Source organism: Crocodylus porosus, unplaced genomic scaffold (assembly GCF_001723895.1).
Source record: "Crocodylus porosus isolate Cpor-Errol unplaced genomic scaffold, CroPor_comp1, whole genome shotgun sequence".
Classification (NCBI taxonomy): domain Eukaryota; kingdom Metazoa; phylum Chordata; order Crocodylia; family Crocodylidae; genus Crocodylus; species Crocodylus porosus.
This window is the reverse complement of record NW_017728948.1, coordinates 67,270,003-67,292,427: the sequence shown is the minus strand read 5'-3', so window position 1 is coordinate 67,292,427 and position 22,425 is coordinate 67,270,003. Positions and strand designations below refer to the sequence as shown.

Genomic DNA, 22,425 nt, shown 5'->3' with positions numbered 1-22,425 from the left:
GCCTGAGCTCCCTGCCAGCCCAGGGTTCTTTAACTCAGCTTAACGTGCTGCAGTCAGTCCCAGGCACACATGTAAACACAGTGCCTGGGAGCAATAAACTCCGACACAACTATACTGCAATTTATTCAGTCAAATTAACAGCACATGTAGACATGCCCAAAGAGTAGTGTTTTTTTAATTGCAATTTCAGCCTACACAAGTCCTACTTTAGGTGACAAATCTAGGCCTAATTGTTCTTTCCTCTGGGGTTTGTTCATACATTATTGTCATATGCTGTAATTTTACAACTGGTTTGTGGTTCAGGTTTGTTTTCTTGCTAAATGTCAGTTATATGTGTGCATATATATTTCACTATGCATGTATATTGCAAATATTATAAAATAAAACCTAGCTGCAGGTCTCATATTACTATATCAACAGATCATAGCGCAGATGTGCCTTATGTAATACAGGTTTAACATCTAGCATATTGTAATTTTATCCTCTGGTATCTTTTGCTCTTTATCAGTAGGGGAAAAGAAAGCTATCAAACTGCTGCAAAAATCGGTACCACAATAAATTTGCCCAAGGCTGGCTATATTATAAAATTTCCATTGACTTCAATGAGAGCATGACTGGCCCATTAGTTTTCATATTCTTCCCAGCTAACAGTTTTATTAGAACTTGAAAACAGCCTGATCTGAGAAGCACTATTTCCCATAACATCCTGAGTGAAGAACAACAGTTGCTCTAATCATGCATTTCTATACTTAGACATATTTAGATTTTTCTAAGTTTGAGCTTATTTCTGAGCTATCTAAGGTTGTGATGCTTCTGTTGGGAATAATAATATCATCTGAATAATGCTTTTATCCTTAAATTTCCAACAGATAATGAATCTTTATTTTGTGTTTAAAGGATTTTTGCCTTGGAATTTCTTTTTACTTAATTATTAAAAATGTTTACTAAATAAGAAACCAAAAGTAAATGTCATATTTGGATGATACAGAATATACATTTTTAATTTTTAAAGCCAGTCACCAGGAAATTCTGGCTGCTTTATCTTCTCTGGAGCAACACAAAGCAATCAGAGCTTGCTATAGTTCAGGCAGAAGATGAACAGAGTTTAACTGGTATGGACTGAGAGAAAATTTTTAATTTTAATGATGTAATAGAGGAAATAGCAGCAAAAAATGGATATGGTCAGGAAGTGCAGGTCTGAAGAGAGAACTGAGTTAAAGAGGGCACCCAGATTCCAGACCTCAAAAGAAGAGAAAAAGCAAGGAAGAGTTCAAGAGTCATTTGTAATGATGTTAATATTAATTTAAATGTCCCAGACATGTAAGAAAATAAGTTAAGATCACAGGCCTTAATGTAGGATTGGGTAGTGAAATGTGTTAATTACCACAAAACGATGGCAGCTGAAGCCATCAGAACAGATGAGACTATTTAGATGATGAAGAAGAGGACCTGCACTATAGACACTGAAGAAATGACTGGAGATAGATAAAAGACTTTTTTTTATTAGATCTGGGGTCAAGAAAACCAAGGGAAAATAATATTTTAAGATCTGATCTAAACATGCTAAACACACCTGAAAGATCAAAAAGCAGAATCTGGCCACTAAGGCTGCTTGTAGATGTTAAAAAAAAAAGAAAACAGACAAAAACGCAATTGACCAGAAACGGCAGTATGTTTCTTCAACCCAGCTCTGCAGCACCTGTAAAGATCAAGTGCTTCAGCAGGGCTTTTTGGTGTTTTTAACTAATAACTGATTCAATCAGCTATTAGATAAAAACACCCAAAAAGTCCCCTAAAGCACCAGATCTTTACACACCACAGAAATAGGCTGAAGTAACACATTAATTCTTCCGGGTATGCGCAGGGCTCAGAGCAAGAATGTGCCAAGTTTTAAAGAAAAGCGCCATTTATTTGTTGTTTTTTTTAACGTCTGCAAGCAGCCAAAGTTTTTATCAAAATGTCATGGAGACTAAGGTGAGTGCACCATCAATGGAGCAGAGAGGGTGAGCTATAGTGATAGCGGAATGGAAAATAAGGACAGAATTGGAAAAGAAAGTAGAGGAGCATGATGCAGCCATTGCTTAGTGTCAGACTGCTCATCTTGCATGAAAAAAACAGATTTTGGATTGATATTTCTGGCTTTCTTTTTTTTTCTTCCCTTTACTGCATACAGAACCTCAAAATCCTGTGCTGAACTTTAAATTTAAAAGCTCTAACAAATACCCAACAGACTCATCAGGAATCTCTGAAATCTCCAGTTATTTCTGCAGTGCACAGGAAGGGAAAAGTGCTCTAGAGTCATATATATATATATACAGGCTGCATCCAGACATGCAGGCACATCCAGTCTGTAGTGCAACAATCCTCTTTGTGGCACCACAAACCACACATGGTGAATGATAAATCATGTCCCACACTGAAGATTTGCAGCACAGGGCCAAAATTTGTCACTCGGGTTTCCTGGTAGCAAAAAAAAAAAAAACCCCTGGAAAAAACAACACGTAAAACAAGCATGCACCAGCACACATGGAGGCAGGGCCATCCAGAGCAACACTCTGACTGCTGGCCAGGCCTCTCTGTTGCCTAACTTGTGCCCCTGTTGCCCCAGGCCACCAGGTAAAACTGCTGGGGCCAGCACCAGTGCTGGTCCCAGCCTCCAGCTATCTTTAGATGAAGAGCCAGGAAGAGCTGTGCAAGGGCAGTTTATCAACTGCGGGACAATGTGTACCACAACCAACCATATGTGCAGGGGTGTGCGGTACAGTAATTTGTGCCACTACAAGCACACACCCGAGTATGTCTGGACACGGCTATAATGTATTCAGATAACCTACCAAAAAATCAGATTGTGTGTTCCAAAAATCAATTTTTATTACTTTAAATTGACCACAGATAGTTATGTCAAGTCACTGACACACTAAAAGCAGGAAATAGTGATGTGTATAATTTAAAATGAAGATTCAGTTAGTATAGCAAATGTGTATGATATAAACTTCAAGTAAAACCATCAATCCATATACTTGTAATTATATTGATTATATGATTTATATATTTGAAACATATATCTGATACTTGGAGATAAATGCCCCAATCCTCAAAACGGATTTAATTTTTAATATTTTAACTAACATGAAAGGAGGAATTGTTATATATTCTAAATGTTCTTTATCATTTAACACAATACTCTGATTTAACAGTTTTTCTACAGAGAGTATTCTCTAAACAATTGGACAGACCACTGACATATTTTTTATATTTAAAAAATAATTTTCTTTTGTTTACAAAAAATGCTCTTAGGTCACTGTTTCTAACTGCTTTAATAGAAGTACCATGATGTTAACTTCAGCTCCATACAGGAAGTACACCTTTGGCACTGGCACAAGACTTATCTTTTAAGTCCCTATTTCAGTCCTGGACTGATCTAGAGCTGGTATCTGGCTCTAGAGCAAGTGAACAGGCACATCAAACAGGACAGTTTGCAGTTCAGTTCCCAACTCAGTTTGCCACCCCACTCTTTGAAGGGGAGCCTTTAAGGTAAGTTCTTTCTTAAATTAAGAGTAACCAACCTTCATTCTAATATAATAAAGGGCTTAATCTGTCTGTCTGTCCATAACACTTTTGCTCAAGTGCGCATGCGCAGTCGAGATAGGGTTACTATACGTCTGGGTTGCCCCAGATGTGATTCTGCTCTTTTTAGGCCCTCTGATCACTGTCTGGGCTGGTTTTCTGGGATTTCCCTTTGCTCCACTGCTGGGAGCGGGGGGAGGGTGATCAGAGGCAGTAAGGAGCACACATGGACATGCCTGCAGCTGCAGAGGCACACAGAGCCATGCAGTGCTCCCTGCTGGCTTTGATCACCTCCCCTTCTCCCACCCCAAAGCACAGCAAAATTCCAAACATTTGGTCAGGGCAGGGGGAGTGAGGACTGCAGCTGCAACAGGGTGGGGGGAGGGGAGGGTTGCCTGTTCTCCAGCAGGGGAAAGGGGCAGGGGGGCTTAGAGGGCAGCGGGGAACTCTGTGGGTAGGCGGCAGCACAGGCACCGGTGTCTGTACACAGAGGGGCTGAGTGGCCAGAAACTGGTATCCAGAGAGTGAGGGAAGGAGGGGCAGGAGGCCACGGCCAGGCTGCCCACAGGCTGCTGCAGCCCTATCCCAGGGCAGGGGTGCCACAAGCCTCCTCTTCCAAATGCACTTTGAAAAGTTATAAATCAAAACTGAATTATCTTCACAAATAGAAGACACACACAATATTACAGATAACATTAGGAATCCTTAACTATCTTCATGCCATTATATTGGTTTGTTATTTTACAATACATTACAGGAACTTTGTTTTAACAGCCAACAATTCTTAGCATTCTTGATAACATGATTATACTAAAATGCATCATTATTTTAAAGTGTTTTATCACTGACAGATCATTGTGGCACCATTAAGGAAACAATTTCACAAACCTGTTCTCAGAAAATAAATTTCAAACTATTGATTAACTTCACTCTTGGAGTTCTTAAACTCTTGAAAGTTTAAAGGATACAAAGAGCATACTGATTTTAAGAAAGCAGGCAGATGGATTTTGTTTAATTTCTCTGATAAACACTGATCCTTTCCCAAGGTAAAAATCATTTTTAATCTGCTAATTGACTAAAGTATAAACAATGGTATTACAAAAGACATGGAAGCATTTCAAGTAGGGGCTGCAAGTTACCACCTACTCCTGCTAGCTAATCAGATTTTATCACCTAAGTGGGGTAGGGCTGAGGCACTATTTGAGTGAGGATCTCTAAAGCTACAGACAGACATTGCATTTTCCCCTGGACAAGATGTGCCTGCTTTTGTCCCAGAACAGAAATATCCTGGGATGGGCATGTGCTTATATCACCCTTTTTTTAGGGTTCAGTGAGTGGTTGAATGCACTTCCACTTTTCTGCCATTAGTTCAATGATGCAATCCCAGGATAACCATTAAGACGCTTCTTATGTCATTCCTAGGATTAACTGTTAATTCTTCTTATCCTGTGATCAATTTTAGGATTTATCCAAGGACATGTCTGAACGTTTAAACCTTGTCCCAAAATAAAATGGTTTATCTCTGGCCAAATGTGATGTCCATTTGCAGCCTAAGAAATGATGAAGTGCTGCAGACAAGGGGGCAAATAGTTCAGTATATAACACTGCCTTTAAAATCAGCACCTAACTACTGATCAAGCCCAGTGCTAGCAAACACTTAGGCCAAGGGCCTAAATACAGCCATTCTTCTACCTTTTATTATAAACATTCTTATAAACATTATAAGAAAGTACTGCAAAGGGATGGGGAGCAGACTCCTACCTTCATGGAACTGGGCACTGGAGAACCTGTAGGGTAAATTCCTTCCCCAAAGGCAGAGCAATGTGCATCCAAGGGATTCCCTTCCTGTGCAGAGCAAGGTATGTGGGGCTCCACACTCTATGCAAAGAGTGTGAGTTTTAATCCCTCTTCTACACAGAACAAGGTATGCTGAAGATTTCCTTTTCCAGCACTGGGCAAAACGCAAGAGGGGTAGGGACATACCTCCCCCAGTGGAGAAATGGGAGAACTCTGTCCCAAACAATGTCCTATGGGGATTCCCTTTCCACGGTGCTGGGCAATGCAAGGGGAGAGGAGGAGAGGAGGGCAGGATTTCCTTCCCCATGCCAAACAAGACATGCCAGGGAAATCCATCCCCTTTGGAGCTAGGTGCATGAAGGAGGAATTTCCCCAGCGGGACTAGCTTCTTGGGGAAGGGACTTCTCTCCCCGCTGCTTTACCTAGTGTCAGATGAAGGGGATCCTGATCAGCAAGCACTGCTCTGTGCAGGAAAGGTATTTCCCCTGCACACCTTGGTCAGCAGGCCTATTCCTCCATGTCAAGGAGATAATTCCTCCCTCCCCAATACAATAGCCTAGTACTGGGGGCACCCTGTTTGGGGCCCATGGAGGTATTTCTTCTTGCTTTACTCAGAGAAAGAGGGAACACCAATGACTGAAAGCCCAGGGCTCTGCTTGTAGTTAAGGTTGTTGTTCCAGATGGGTGACCAGTTAAATGGGGGACAAAGCTTTGCATCTTGGGATACTGGAATACCCAGCAAAGACCTACCACCCAATGTGTAATATGCCACAAGCTCAAATTAAACCTTGAAAAACATCAGTTACCAAGATGTTCTACATTTTTCAAGCAACATTTTTGAGGTTGATAGGCCTCTTTTATCTCACAATACTTTTCATATGTAGCATATCTCAATTTATCACACGATTAATCAATGACTCATGGAATAAATGTAATGTGTGCCAAAGGGCTAAGTGGATTCCTTCTTCTAACTTTCTTAATATCTATGACCAAGTATTATAAGTAAGTGCTGTAGAGCAGCAAGCTGGACTCAGCCAATGTTGAGCACAGACTATGTTTAATCGGGAAGTCTATTTTTAATCAGTCCTGACAGTTTACGAAGTATCACTGGAACATATTCAGAACGATAGTGCTAAAGCAATACTGCATGACCTTGGCTCTAACGCATAATAAATCCTGATATATTGCGAACGTAACTATCATGATAGGTTCACTGAAGTCATGGGTTACAGGACAGTGTCCCATGACCTCTTTTAGAGACACAATGCTCATATTTCCCACATTAAATTCAGGCATAAAGCAGGCAGAATAAAATAGCATTCTATGACCAAAGCAAATCTCATGAGAGAAAGAAGTATGTAGAAGACATATGTTGTTTCAAGAAGTAAGACTGGATGTTGTTCCAGGAAGAAGGCTTGCTAAGAAGAGATGGGAACCACCTTGTGAAGAGAAGGAAAAGCAACTTCACTAACCTAGTGAAGAGGACTTTAAACTAGGTTTGCCAGGGGCTGGAGACCAAAGCCTTGAGCTAAGGGGGGAAGTAGGAGACCTGAAGGAAGCACAGGCAGGAGGTGGCAACAGCGGAGGTCATCGCATTCTTCCTGACAAATTCAGACAATAACTAGTTACCTCAGGTGTCTCTCTGCACATGAATGCACAGAGCCTGAGAAACAAGCAGAAAGAATTGGAAGTCTTTGCACGGTCACAGAACTATGATGTGACTGGAATAACAAAGACTTGGATGGCTAGCTTGTATGACTGAAGCACTGTCATGGATGGCTGTGAACTGTTCAGGAATGACAGGCAGGGAAGAGGAGGAGGAGAAGTTGTTCTTTACGTTAAAAGGCATGTGATTGCTCAGAGCTCCAGTATGAAACTGGAGATAGCACTGTTGAAAGTATCTGGATTAGGGGAGAGCACCAGGGGTGAGGTTGTGGTGGGAGTCTGCTATAGACCACCCGACCAGGATGATAAGGCTTTCTTCAAACAGCCAGCATAGGCTTCCCAATCACAGGCCCTGGTTCTCACGGGGGACTTCAATCACCCTGACATCTCCTGAGAGGGCAATATGGCAGTGCACAGTCTATCCAGGAAGTTTTTGGAGCGTGTTGGGGACAACTTCCTGGGGCAAGTGTTGAAGAGACCAGCTAGGGGCCATGGTCTCCTTGACCTGCTGCTCACAAACAGGGAGGAATGGTGTGGAATGCAGTAATGGATGGCAACTTGGGCAACATCAATCGTGAGATGACTGAGCTCAGGATTCTGAGAAAAGAAAGGAAGCAGAAGCAGAGTAAGGACCCATTCAATTTGGCAGTGTGTTTTCAATTAAGCTGACCATTCCCTAATTTCTTTTTCTTTTGGAAGGTGAATGCATTGTGCTTCTCTGGATTTAACATTTTTATGATTACTTCATTGGGACTAGTCTTAGTGGCTAAAACAAGGCAACTATAGCTTTATTAGGTATGGACAAATGTTCCTCAGGTAGCGTGAGGGTATTATATAAATTCATCCAGGTAGAGACCACAGTGAGATCCACACCTCCACTTAAAAGAAAACTGCCAGAGGATTACAAAGATGTTCTACAACCCCTGTTTGTAGCAGTGGGAGAATATACCTGGTACAGCTGCAGTGTGGAGGAAGCCAGGGATAGATGCATAGAATAAATACTGGCCTGAAGAAAGTCTGTGCAGTGCTACAAGGCATTGGTCAGGGACAGGGAAGCTGTCCCAATATAGAATGGTCCTTTGGCTGTCCCAGTTATGCTGCAGGCTTCTCCAACCCTGACAGCAGCACAGGATATGACAGATGTAATGGCTCTCTTTTCCCAGTCTCTAAGGTCAGTGCTGCCCTTCACAGAGAAACAATCCAGAATTTTAACGCTGTCTTTTCGATCTGTAAAACACCCAGACACACTAAGTAAAGGTGCACACATGCAGAGAGTACATACAAGAATTATACATCTACCAGTGGAATCACAGTTCCACTAGTCAAAAACTTAAAGGTATACCTAAGGGCTGGATACCAAGCTTGAAAAGACAGCAGATCTGTTCTGGGTCTGTTGTTTGAATACCTGACTGGGTCTGTTGTCTGAATGCCTGATTGTTAGGAGAAAAAGAGAGGCATGTTGTGGAGATGTGGGCCAGCTAATCAGCCCTGACCTGTTCCTCACAGGCAGACTGGGGAGCCTGAAAAGCAAGCTGGGATGCATGCCCTAGGGCCCTCAGGTGGATGCCATCAGCAACACAGTCTGCAGAGTACACAGCCAGCCCCATGAACACCTGTACAGAGTTTTATCAGTGGGCTTTCCAACCACTTAAACTAAACTGCTTAACTTCTTCTGGTTCATTTGAATGCTGGCAGAAACATACTTCATTCTCTAGATCTTCAAAATTAATTTACTGTGGTTGGGAATTACAAGTAACTTCAAGAAACAAACTCCTTTCAAACTTTATTGCTTGAAGGAACTTCACTGAATCCAGATGCATGAAAGTCTATTCCAAAACAAACCAAATAATTCCATGATCACGTTTGGAACACATTTTAAAGCCACTTGGATGATTCATGGAAGCTTTGCATAATGCAGAAAAGGAGGGAGAAAAAACAGAAAACTGGGAAGAATCATAACTGAAAAGGAAGATAATTAAAAGCCTTTAGGAAGTAGTAAAAAAAGATTCCCAGGAAACTGTAATTAAAAGGAGCTCCTAATTCACCTTTCAAGAAAGAAAACTACCATTTGGAACAAGTGCTGAGCAGCATCAAGCCCAACAAGAAATAGGTATGCATCACCTGCTGTTGAGCTGAATAAATTATTCATACCTTGGAATTAAGTGTTTAATTATTGGGGAATGGATCTAACAGTTGGGGTTATTTATCACTAATTATTTTGGTGTGCTCAAAACAGTGAATAAATGACATTCAAATAGTCGGTGTGGAATAAAACTTATTTCTGAATGCAAACAAAGATCTTGGCCTGTGTAGTCAACATTTGGATAACTTCCTGATGGGCTGCTTTTTCTTCTTCCAGTTTACTCCCACAAAAATATATCTTTTGTTGGTTCTTATTCTAGTATCATGAATAAATCATATAAAATATGATAACAAAAAGATGAAGAAAATAGATTTTTAAATCTATTAACCTTTTTGGTAAGTTCAATACAAAAGTTTGAAGCTGGTATTATTTGTAACTACACCTAGAGTCTCTTCTCTCCTTAAGTACATTTACAACCTAGTTGTTTCATCCACTGCTTCAAGATTTTAATATCATGCCAAAGATGCAAAACAATAGCAATCTGAATGCTAAAATAAACTATTCTTGTTGACTGTAATTCCCAACTACAGTAAATTAATTTTGAAGATTTAGAGGATGAAGTATGTTTCTGTCAGAATTCAAATGAACCGGAAGTTAAGCAGTTTAGTTTAAGTGGTTGGAAAACCTACTGATAGAACTCTGTACAGGTGCTGATAGGGCTGGCTGTGTGGTCTGCAAACAGACTGTGTTGCTCATGTCACCCAGCCTCATCCCAGCTTGCTTTTTGTATGGACACTTTTTGTATGGATAATTTTCCTATCTTTTTGTAGAGATAATGGATTTTAAAGCATGTTGTATAATAATTCTTATTTCTTCCCAGGGTCATACCTATTTTAACTTTGATACTGCAAAGACCTAAATATGTCTAACTTTTACACATTATGAATAGAGCTATAGTAGCAGGACTGTGACCTTATAGGTGAACTATGTACAAATTTTCTAAATGTGTCAGAATTATAAAAACAAAACATCTTTTATATAATAGATAAAAAACTAAAATCTATGAGAATGACCCCCTCTCAGTCTAAAGAAACAGAATCAACAAAGCCTACAATAGAATCAGACTTGATTTTGTTTTGATTGAAAAATCAGTTGAACTATATGGGTGTTTTTAGATGTGTTCTGGTGGCAGAGGGAGGAGGGAGGAGGCGGGAATGCTTTAATTAGAGCAGCTGCAAGAACCACTGTAATTGCACCCACAGCATCTCATGCATCAGCATCCCCATGCTTCAAAATGGTGCTTTAACTAAAGCTCATCGAACATACTTAATTTAAAGTATCTCTGCTGCCATTTTGAAGCACAGGGATGCTGATACATGAGATGCAGAGGCTGCTGGAGCATGCTAATTAGCATGGTCCAGCAGACTAAATTAATTGAGTCTGTTCCCTGCATATCTACAGGCATCCTATACTTACTTTCCCAAATATACTATACAAATGGACATTTGATTTCAATAATAAAGGGGTCTTAAACTAAAGAAAGCATACCGAGCCAGTTCCTGAAGCCATACTCACTTTTGCAGAGGTAAAATTCTCATTTTCCCAAAGGCTGGTCTCATTTCTACTAGTGAAAATCCAGAGAAACACCAGTGCAGATACATCAGCATTAGGGCTGTGCGAAGCTTTGGTCACTGATTCAATTCAGAGGAGATTTGGCCCGATTTGGTGGCCAAATCTCCAAATCCAAACTGAATCAGGAGACCTTTTAATCTCTCTGAATTGACTTGGAAGCCTCTGAATCAATTTGGAGAGATTCAGAGTTTTGACAATTCTGCCACAGACACAGTTTTATATGTTTTTTTCTATATACCTTGAGGTATCAGACATGGCTTATGAATACTGAGATGGTGGGGCAGACTGAGCACCCCACAGGAGGGAGGCCCCTCCATGCACTCAGTGGTGAACCCAGAAGTGGACAAGAAGTACTTTCGGTCCATTTCCAGGTTTGCCACAGAGCGTGCGGGGGATCCCCCGCATCCCTGGCATGGAGACTGGTTCCTCCTGGGCTTGGGGGGGAACCCGGGATCCCCCATGTGCTCGGTGGCCACTTCTAGGTCTGCCACCAAGCACACAGGGGACTCCTGTGGGATGCACCATCTCAGCATTCACAAGCCACGCCTAGTACCTCGAGGTACAGTAAAAGCTCTGTTATCCGGCATCCCCCGGGAATGGGAGATGCCAGATAGCAAAATATGCTGATTGAGCAGCCTTTGCCACCGCTTCTCCAACGACATCTAGAGCATCCCTCTGCCTCTCCCACAGCATCACCGTCCCTCCCGCTGCATCGCCGCCTGTCCCGTGGGCCCCGCAGGCCCCGTGGGACAGGAAGGCAGGCCCCGCACAACCCCACACAGCCTGTTATGCCCCCAAGCCATGGGGGCTCACTTTATCTTACAAGCCGGCATGCCCGTTAGTAGAGCATGCCAGCTTGTAAGATGCCGGATAGCACAGCTTTTACTGCACATAGAAAAAATATATAAAGCAGTGTCTATGGCCAAATCACTGATTCTCCAAATGGAATCAAATCTTCAGATTCTGTTGAATCAAATCAGGACAGTGATCCAAATCAGTTAATCGAATCACTGTCCCCCAAATCCGGCCAAATCCAAATCCAAATCAAATACAGCCCACTTCGCACACACCTAATCAGTATGCACAAAGAGTAACAAAGAAGATTTACTCCATTAAACAGTTTTACTAAGCAGCGGCTAACTGTTTTAAATAAAGCTGAGTGAGAATAGTAAGATCTGAACAACTGACACACTGGAATAACCTCCAAACTGAGCTATGCTTTAAAAACTTCACACTACTTCTGAGCATGTTATATTACAAGCCAACAAGCAAATAGAAGAAATAATTAGTTTTCACACTAGAGTGACTTTTATATCAAAGGCATTGCTTGTAGTCATTGAAAAAGTGGACAAAACTACCTCCATGTGATATGTTCAATTAATTTTAAAGAAAATTTCTATTTGTAACCTAAAGTAATTTCCTGTGGGAATGTGCCTAGAAACACAATGATGTTCTGCTGATGATTCAGAAGCTTTTTCCATGAAAAGATGAGCCTGATAAGAGTTCAGTGTTCCATGTTATTATCTGTTAAACATCTGAAATGTACTCGGTGCTGTACAATCAACATCTAACAAATTAGAAAATAATTCAGATAATGACGTGCCTCACGTTGATTTAATTCCTAATGAACTCTTTTCCATATTTTTTTCTCATCATGTAAAGCTTAACAACAGAAGATAAATGCAAAAGACCAAATTCTATGTTCGGTTATAATAGAGTAAACCTACAGTCAATACATTGAAAGTTTAGGAATTTTTTTCCCCATTTCATTTTAAATGAGGTTCCCCGATCAAACCATTTACCAGGCTGTGAAGAAAAACTGTGCATAATAAAAGAAAGTTGCTTTATAATGTGATGCATAACATTTGATAATTTTTTCATTAAATGATTTTTTTATATTAGGTTACAAGAATTTTCATGAAATACAGATAAGTGGTCACCATGACGGGTTTTTTGTTGGGTTTTTTTTTTTTGGAGGGGGGGGGAGGGTTGTTTGTTTTTGCTTTAATTTTGTTCAGTGAGACTGTCCTATGGGTTTTTTAAAACATTTTGGTAAAATCTAGATTACTGGTACTCAACCTTCAGCCCATGGGCTGAATTTGGCCTATGGAACCATATAATCTGCCCTGTGTACTTTGAGGATTGTATACCTTTAAGGGTTAGGCTGTCACTCAGAATCCCTCCAGGATACCTCTGCTAAATATAGCCAGAGATGGGCAGAATTTGACAGGGAGCTGAAAAAGGAGTCTCATGGCTGTCTGGGTGCTGTTGGCTGGGTGCTATCAGCATCCCCCGCTTCAAAATGGTAGCAGAGGTGCTTTAACTAAAGCGTGTTCAACAAGTTTTAGTTAAAGCACCCTCCCTGCCATTTTGAAGCGTAGGGATGCTGCTACATGAAATGCTAAAGGCACAATTAGAGTGGATCTTGGAGCCTCTCTAATTAAAGATTCCCCCACCGTCATCGCACATGTGAAAAACACCCATATAGTTCAACTGATTTTTCAATCTAAACAAAATCAGTGTGATTCTATTGTAGGATTTGTTGATTCTGTTTCTTTTTGTTAAAGTGGCTCCTAACTCAGTGAACTAAACCCACAACATAACACACAGATTTACAAATTTGGCGGTGGGGGAGCAGTGGTAACATTAATTGCCATGGATATGGAAACAGCTTTGGAAACCATGATAATTAATGCTGCTACTGCTTCCCCATCCCCAAATTTCCAGACTAGTGGAGAGGCCCAAAAGCCAGATGACACTGCTTTGCACCCCACAACATATCTGAGGACCACTCCATCTGCTGAGCTCACACTGGATCCAGCCCAAAGACTGGCCCCGTGACGCTCATCTCATCCACAGAACCAGAAGGTTGAATACCACTAATCTAAATTATAAACCTTGTGGATCTGGGCATTGGCTACAATCTGAGAAGAAAAAAACAATCATTTAAAGTTACTGTATAAACAAAGATACCAAATTAAAAACAGCCCTGATGTTTAGTGCAATAGATACAGAGCTACATATGTTACCTCTTGTGACAAGATATTCATCTTCTGAGCAGAAATGCATCAGAAAAACTTATTTTCTGGATCTCCTAAGGGAATGTATAGAAACCTAAGGCTCAAAGTCACCTTCTAAAATAACTCTTTTCTGAATTATCTTTCTTCAAGAAACAATATCATTTCATGTTTAAAATGTTTTACTTCACCAAAAAATTGAACAGTAGTATATAATGTGGATTTAAAGAGCCACTTGTAGCTAAAGTAATAGATTCCCCCTAGCAAAAAAAGTAGAAGATGCCTTGCACCAAAGTAAAATGTGTTTAAGTATATATTTTTAATATGTCATCGGATCAAAACTAATGTAACTCACCAGGCAATACAATTCGGTACTAAAAATAGGTTAACAAAAAAGAATGTTCAGTTGGAAGCAGCTTATTGAGTAATAAGACTTACAGTTTTATCCACTATGGTTTTATATACTCTCTGTATAAGTGATAGTTGCCAACTGAAAAAATAAGAATCATATCCTGTAATGTAATTTTAAGTAAATTTGCAGAGTTCTTGTTTAAATCTGTAAATTAATTTATCATGATTTTTTAGTGCCACACAGCTGACAGCTTTCTCCTGTAGAATCCATAAAGTAGCACAAATATTTAGAACAATTAAGTATCCAGCCATGTTCTGGTGAAAATACCTCTACAGTAGAAGGATTTTAATGTAAATTTTTAAATCTATAAGAATGCTAGCATTCTAGTGGACCATGTACCCAAGTATTGAAGGCCACCAATACGTCGGGTGGGGATAACCCAGGGTGGGCAAAACACAGCCCACGGACCAGAACCCACCTGCCAGGCACTTTCACCCAGCCCACGGGCACCCATGAATGAACTGTACCCCATCCAGCCCTTTTTCCCATGAAGGTGGGAGCGAGGGGCCCACATATACACCCCCTACCCCCAGTATACCCTATTGTGCCTCGCTCCTACCTTCATAGGCAAAAGGACCTGGCCCAGCCAACAGTAGCATCCAGGCAGAACTGCTGCAGCCACCCCACGGTGACCTGCTCAGCTTCCCTGGCATCCCACTTACTCTGTGCAGCAGGTAGGGAAGCAGTAAGGGCAGGGCAGGGGGAGCTGCAGCTGGGTGGAGGCAGGGAGCATGGGGCTGGGGCTGACAGCACTGCAGAGCCTGCATCCAGTGTAGGGAGGGTGGGAGCACAGAGCTCAGGTGGGCAGGGTGGGAGGGCTGTGAAGGAGGGTGGGTGGATGTGGGGAACCCCCACACACTCTCCAATATGGCATGCAGCAGCAGCAAACAGGGGCGCTCAGGGCACTTGTGCCTGGTACAGGCACTGGCAGGTAGCGGTATGTGGCTCCAGCCAGCGCTCAACATGGGAGCAAGGAGCACAGCCTGCCTGGCCCGCCTCTATCATAGAAGCTCTGCTCCATGTGCCTGCAGCTTCCGCACTTGCTTGCCACTGAGGGAAGCCCTGTGCTGGAGCTGGCTGCCTTCCTCACACCCTGCCATGCAGGTCCTGGGACTCCACCAGAAGCGGAGGGAGCCTCACTCCCTGCTTCCCCGCTGACTCCTGGCCTGCGTGGCAGGGAGCAGTGAAAGCAGCCAGGTCCAGTGCAGGGCTTCCCTCAGTGGCATGCAAGTGTGGAAGCTGCAGGTGCACTGTGTGGAGTCTCTGTGATAGAGGCGGGCCAGGCAGACTGTGATCCTTGCCCCCAATATGCAGTGCCTGCACCAGGCACAAGCATCCCAAGCACTCCCACCTGCTGCTGCTGCCAGCAGTGGTGGAGTGTGTTGAGGGTCCCCACAGTCTCCCACCCTCCCTCATACCCTCTGCCCTGCCCCAAAACCCCCCAAAATATACACACTCCCAACATAATCTGTGACCCCCACACACACAGTTACACCCCCTCAAATCCCCACACCCCACCATATACACACACACCCTACCACACGCACATCCTACACCCAACTACATATGCACCCCACCACACACACACCCTACACACAATATAGAAGAGTAAGACTTTATTTTTAGTTATTATGCTATACAGTATGCAAACACAAATCATGACAAATATTTTTTGTAATAAAATTAAAATATGTTATAGTAGGTGTTTGATTTTTAGCGTATGATTTGGTTTTTTTATAGTCCCAAGATGGCAACCCTCTCCTCCCAAAAGGAGTATTTCCAGGTGGCAAAGGTAAGGGGTTAGGAGGCAGGATTTCCCATCCCAGTATTGCAACCAGGGGGCAGGGCAACTGTCAAGGGGCTGGGCTAGCCTTGCAGCCCTTGCCAGATCACCAAAACTTCTTAAGCGGCCCTTCAGCTGTAATATTTGCCCAACCCTTCAGATAACCACTACAATGTTCCCAGGTCCAACTTATCTATGGATGGTAGGCGTTAATGCCACTGTCTAGTATCCAAATACCCAAATGGATGGAGCCCTAGAAGTTTTTCAGTGACATGAAGGTCAGCAGCAGACTCAGTAGAAGTCCAAAAGTTGAAGTTGTCAATATTTAGGCAGAAATATATGCTTCACATGCATTCTCTGCAAATAATGTACTGTGAGTTACAAGGAGCAAAGGAAACTGCTGTACAGATCAGCGTTTTTTGCATCAAAGTAGCTATAAATAGGGTTCCATGTCACTTAAAATAAAGCCCTACCCACAGCACAAAGAATATCCTCTACCTTTTAGATTCCTAATCTTGCAGGAAAGGAAAGAAAACCCATCCCAAACCATAAGTATATGAGGTGATAGATTAGAGAATTGGGTAAAGGATATGGTAGAAAATGTAGGAAAGGAGAAATCTGACTAAATAGCAAGGAAGCTGTCACCACATGTTCTGGATCCTCATTGTGCCATATCTGCAAGTGTCATATCTGAGTGCAGATACAAAAGAATTGTAATAGAAATCATGATCCAGTATAATTTTGGAGGCTGGAAAAGGAAACTCAGCAAATTACTCTCTAGTGAATGGGAATATAACAAAACAAACTGGAGTGAGGAAGGCTTCCCCTTTATTGCTGTATTCTCTAATTGAAAAAAAGGCACCCTCAGAACTGAAAGTAAATTTTAAAAAACAATCTCGGAAACCGTATCTAGATGACAGGCACAAAGACAGTAAATATCCTACAATTCTTGGTACAGTGAAGTTTTACTGTAGACTACAGGTGGAATAACTTCCTATTTTTGTCCTTCTTGATTGGAATTTCTAATCCGATTCAGAATTTTGCAAAAATAAAAACGTAAAACCTGTATTCAACTTAAAACTTTGCTCCAGAATCAGTGCTAAAAAAAAAATAAACCTGGATTTCCAAATCTTCCCAAAATGCGGCTTACAAGTACTGTAGCTATGTCCATGGCCATCTGATGAAACAAATGCCACATAATTTTCTTTTTATTCTCAGAGCTTTAATAATATTGCATCCCTACTTCCTTAACCAGCTTGTAAACATAGTAACTGCCAAACTATTTGTTGCACATTTTTCTTTCCAGTTTTGTTTCCTACACTTCTATTTCTGAGATGTGGCATCTGCTTGTTTTGTTAATCTAAACGCAAACATAGATATAGGTTCTCTCAGAGATATGTACCTCATTTATCACTAACTTTTCACTCATGTCACTAAAAGACCCCAGTGATATATTGTTAAGCTATTTGCTTCAATTCTACACAGCAAGTTACCTACAAAAATACAAGAAGTCAAATAACCTTTAGGATTATGTATGAATGCCTCAAGTAACCAGTGAAAGAAGAGAATGAAGTATATTTGTAATATGTTTTTACCTTCTTCAGTTATGCTGACACACAGATTTGTTATAGCCCATTTGCTTCTGAACAGCATGAGGTACAACCATTCATTCTGCTAAGAACAATATGTCCACCTTTGACTGAACTGTACCAGAGACATGAGCTCACTGTATGTCACTGTATGGCTATACATTTTTTCTATTTTTAAATATGCAGGGTATGTTTTAAAGGTTTTTGCTTGATGGCTTTAAAAAGTGGGTGGTGTTTATAAAAAGCAACCAGCAAAGTCTCACAAGCATACTTTCAATATTTTATAATAAATATAGAAATTGCCAGTAACTGCTGTGATTGAAAATCTGAAACTACACAGTATGTGATTCTTCCTAAACTAAACAGAAAAACTGTTAGCACCACCTGTTAGTGAAAAACAGAAGGATAAATCATTATTGCTATTCCACAAACCAAATAATGGCAATATTGAAAAAAAATACAAAAACTTTTTCTATTGTTTATTTTAATCTTTTCCATTTAAATTGGGCCTTGGGAGGCAAACTGATACGAAAGTTGCTTTTTTGGCCATTTAAAGCACTTTACCCCTGTAACAAAAGTGTGCATGGCTTTACAGCACTTTAATAATTGGCTTAATTCTTTAAATTAACCCTTGTTAAATGAGGTATTAAATTTGAAGCACCATATTTTACAGCAACCTACAGTGCTTTAAATAACTTCTGTATATTGGTCAAATTTCTGATAAGTGGAGAAGCTCCAGGAGGCTGCAGAACACCCTCTGTCTCCTAACCTGAAAAGTGCAGGGAGGCTCAGAGCCTCCCCACCTAAACACTGAACTTCTGTCATGCTTAAGAGCGCCGCAACTTTACAGTGCTATAAAAAGTGCTCTAAATTACAGCATTGTAAAAGTGTAAAACGTACACAGAGCACTTCTGCACACACTGAAAGCTTGCTCTTTTTCCACAAAATAAATACATTACAAACAGTGTCAGTCCTAGCTATTGCCCTACCAGACTGCCTTAAACTGCTTCTGAAGGGCCCATTACTAGTTATAAAATGAATTAATTCTCTACTTCCATGCAATTTTTGGTCTTTCTGGAGACAACCATCAAAAGCATGGTTTAGTGATAACTATAAAAATAGTTTTGTGATGGGCATACGTACCTATTAGAAAATACATGGCCTGAAACAGCCAGCTCATCTCACTCAGATAACCAATTGCTATCAAACAGAAACAACTGTCAAATTACTGTCATCTACATTTATAAGGAATTCACAGGTCAAAGGCTCTGTTATTTAATTTAAATAAAAATGGATATTTGTTATTTAAATATGCATTTACACACACATTAATTACAAAAGTTGTTAGAAGAAATTTAAAATACACCAGGAGGAAGTTTAATAAGAAGACTTACTATGACAACAAAAATCGAATGGCTCACAGCACTGTGATTAACTTGATTGCATGGTATCTTGTGGAATAATGGTTCTGAGTATTGTTGCTTACTGGATAATCCTGTTTTGTCTGAATTTATTTGTTAATACAAATTTAAGAGAAAAGGTTTATGTTTGGGCTCACTACTCCTGAACCCTCCGAAGAAACCACATCCCTTCTGACAATTTATTTAAAAAGCATTTCTATTATCTCTTTACACAAGGGTTTTTTTCTACCTACTCTCTTCATTTATATTTGTTAGTCTACATACTACTCAAACTGCCTTAAAAATAAATGTAGCTTATGAATTGCAGTAAAGTTTAATCAATGCAGAGAGAAGGCAAAATATTAAATTTCACACAGAAATCTAGAGATCAGAATACAATGGCAAGTAATAGCATGACTTTGATTCATGACATAAACAGCAGAGATGGATTGGCAAAGATATTTATAGTGATTCCAGGATTCATATTATGAAGCAAAATGTTTTTTTTTTCCTTTCAGTTATTCATTGGAAGTTAGGAAATTGGAAAAAATATTCACGAGAAACTTTATCTTGTTGAAGAAAAATGTAGCATATTGACTGTTTTTTATTACAAAACAGCCTCAGATGAAAATCAAAACTAAATATGAGTAAACATTTTGGCAAACAAATCCAGCCTCATCCATACACAGTAAACAAAGCAAATGTCTTTATATAAATTAAGTTCAGAGTCAATAGGCTGAAAAAGTATACATGTTGAGTAGGCAAATAGTTTGCTCTAAGATCACTACTGCTATTTGAAAAAATGCAGGTATATGAGTTATTTCATCAGTTAAACAGCTACTATTCAAACAGTAAACTCAGTCACTAATCAACCTCTAGTTATTCTCAGTGGGCATATCCACATCTGCAGATTAATGTGAAGCAATAAGCCCTGGCACATATCATTCTGGAGTTCATTGCTCCTGGGTGCTGTGTTAACACATGTACCCAGGACCATAGCACACTGAGCCAGGTGAGAGCAGCCTTGGCTGGCAGAGGGCACAAGGGGTCAGCCTGCCAGCCCAGGGCTGTTCAGCATGCTGCAAAGGGGCTGGCTTGGCACAAGGGTGCTTCAGTGAAGGACTGGTACCCCTTGTGTCCCAGCCAGTCCCTTCAGCATCTACACATGCTGCTCACTAAAAACTCTACCACAGGATAGTATTTGTATTTACAAATACTAACCTGTTACAGAGTTTATTAGTTTCCTGCAGCCTAATCGGGCCACACATGTAGATGCCAAAGCATTTGCCACAGAGCTAATTAGACAACTGCAAGTAAATGTCTCATGTAGATGTGCCTACTGTGAATAAATAAACTTCTTCAAAATGCATATTTAATAGAGGATTATTTATTTATTTCTGTTCTTTTTATGTCACTGTATGCAAGGACAATTCAGTATATATTACGGGCCCCCAAAATAAGACACCTAACTTCTGTTGAAATTGAATTCCAGGAAAGTTGCATGTCTAACTCCCTTGGGTGGGGATTTTCAAAGGAGTGTAAAGTCACAGGTAAATGATGCAACACTAACATTTCACAAACTTACCTGGAACATCTGTGCCAGCCGTAAGGAAAATTTCTCTAGGTGTTGCACTGAGAAAAGAGGCCTGTTTTCTTTTCGCCAATATGGTTCGGGGGGGCATGTACTGGCTTTTACCATGCAATTTCTCAAATGATTTCTGAACCTCATAGGAACCTGGTGGTGGAACTTCCTGTAGTATTAAGAAAAATCAGAAAAATGTCAGAAGGAACTACACAGAATTTACTTTGCATGGTAAACATCAAATTACAACAGTATCAGTTACAGGAAAGCACCAAATGCTGAACACTTTTGTTTACCTTACGTCTGCTACAGACAGATTTCACTAAAACCATAAAACTAATTTTATTCCATCACTGGTTCGGTTTGGTTTGGTTTGATTTACCATTTGTTCTCCCACCTCCTTTTGGATTCTCCTATAATCCACAGAATAACAGTCTCTGGTTAAGAAAGAGATCTTCTTAGTGCTGTGTACACTATCTTACCAGCTGCATCGTGCATAAGTATATATTAAGAACCAAGTTCCTAATTTAGGAGGTTAAAATGCTATATCTGTTATCCTTTTAAGAAATTAGATAAACTCAGAAAATAAGATTTATGAAAGACAGAAGAACATTAAGACTCTTCTTTATGCTCTGGGCATGGCCCCATTTCAGCCAATCCCTAATTTTTTTTCCAATCCTGGTATTGCTTTAATTGATATGACTACAGGCCCAGTTAACTTGTGACATCTCGTGATACCGGATGCTACTGATACAGGAAGTGTCAGCTTTCTACAACCTCAGAATTTCCTTTAACCAATCATATGTGGTCCTATAAGCAGCAATTTAGTGACACAAATCAATGTGCTCCTGCTTCATGTAAGCCTTTTCTGATGCATATATAATTCATATTATTTTTGAGACACACAACTTAGCACTTGCATAAACACACACCTCACTAAAAAAAAGTTTAGTTCTTGCTTAATTCTGACATAACTGGATGGCATTTCCTCTTCTCTAAGCATGCTATCCATCTAGGAATCCATTGGTACGTCAATAAGAGCCAGCCTCTCTCTATTTCTGCAGCACAGAACACAGGTAGGCACCTGCTGACTAGCTAAACAGCTATCCTCACATTATCATTTCTAATTAATCTTTGGAATAACAAGGAATAATAAGTTTCTGGGTAATAATGGGAATAGTGCTAACTCATTTCCTTATTCTGCTGTTTTTAATTTAACTGGTCTTGTTTCATTACACCAGGGAATTTATTATATTTATAGTACAAGACGAACCTGCTTATTGCAGATGAAAGAGCAAGGGAATCGGAAAGAATCATTTAATGCAGTCCCCTGAATAAGTTCAGTACGTGCTTCTGAATTTATGTACAGCACCTCTATATTTTATGGAAGTCACAGGAGATTACAGTACCACTGAACATGGTCCTGATTAAAATTCCAACTGAAATACTGTGTGCAAGGATGGACTCTGCAGTTTCACCATATGCCTCTTAAAATGAAGGATAAAGCCCACAGTTGTATCGTTCTTTTCTTGATTTGGGGTTTGGTTTTTTTGCGACTCCATCATATTGCTGAATCATGTTGAGTCTGATCTACCAAACCCTCAAACCCCAAATTACCTCATATTTTGCATTTGTACATTTGCTTTTTTCTTCCCTAGATTCAGTATATTATAACATATTTTCAAGAGTCCATCAAGATTTCAAATTTAAGATGACCCCCTATAATTAGATTCAATACATGGAAAATTTATAAATTGGTTATAATTTCCCATGCAGAGAATCCATCCCCTCCAACCACTGCAGCAGATCCCAGAAGTGCCTGGGTGATAGGTGGTAGGGGATCAAATGGCCTGACCTCCACCCCTTGCTCCCTTCTTTTGACAACCACTTGTCCCTCC

At 40.4% G+C, this 22,425-nt stretch overlaps 1 protein-coding gene across 2 annotated transcripts in view; it reads right to left on the bottom strand.

Annotated features, from left to right (window-relative positions):
- Positions 1-22,425, bottom strand: part of STPG2 (sperm tail PG-rich repeat containing 2) — a 572,264-nt gene that overhangs the window by 283,993 nt on the left and 265,846 nt on the right. For both annotated transcript variants that reach the window (XM_019553336.1, XM_019553334.1), the window contains one exon: positions 20,531-20,696. In XM_019553336.1, the coding sequence (XP_019408881.1) occupies positions 20,531-20,696 (166 nt within the window). The remainder of the gene's footprint in view (positions 1-20,530; positions 20,697-22,425) is intronic.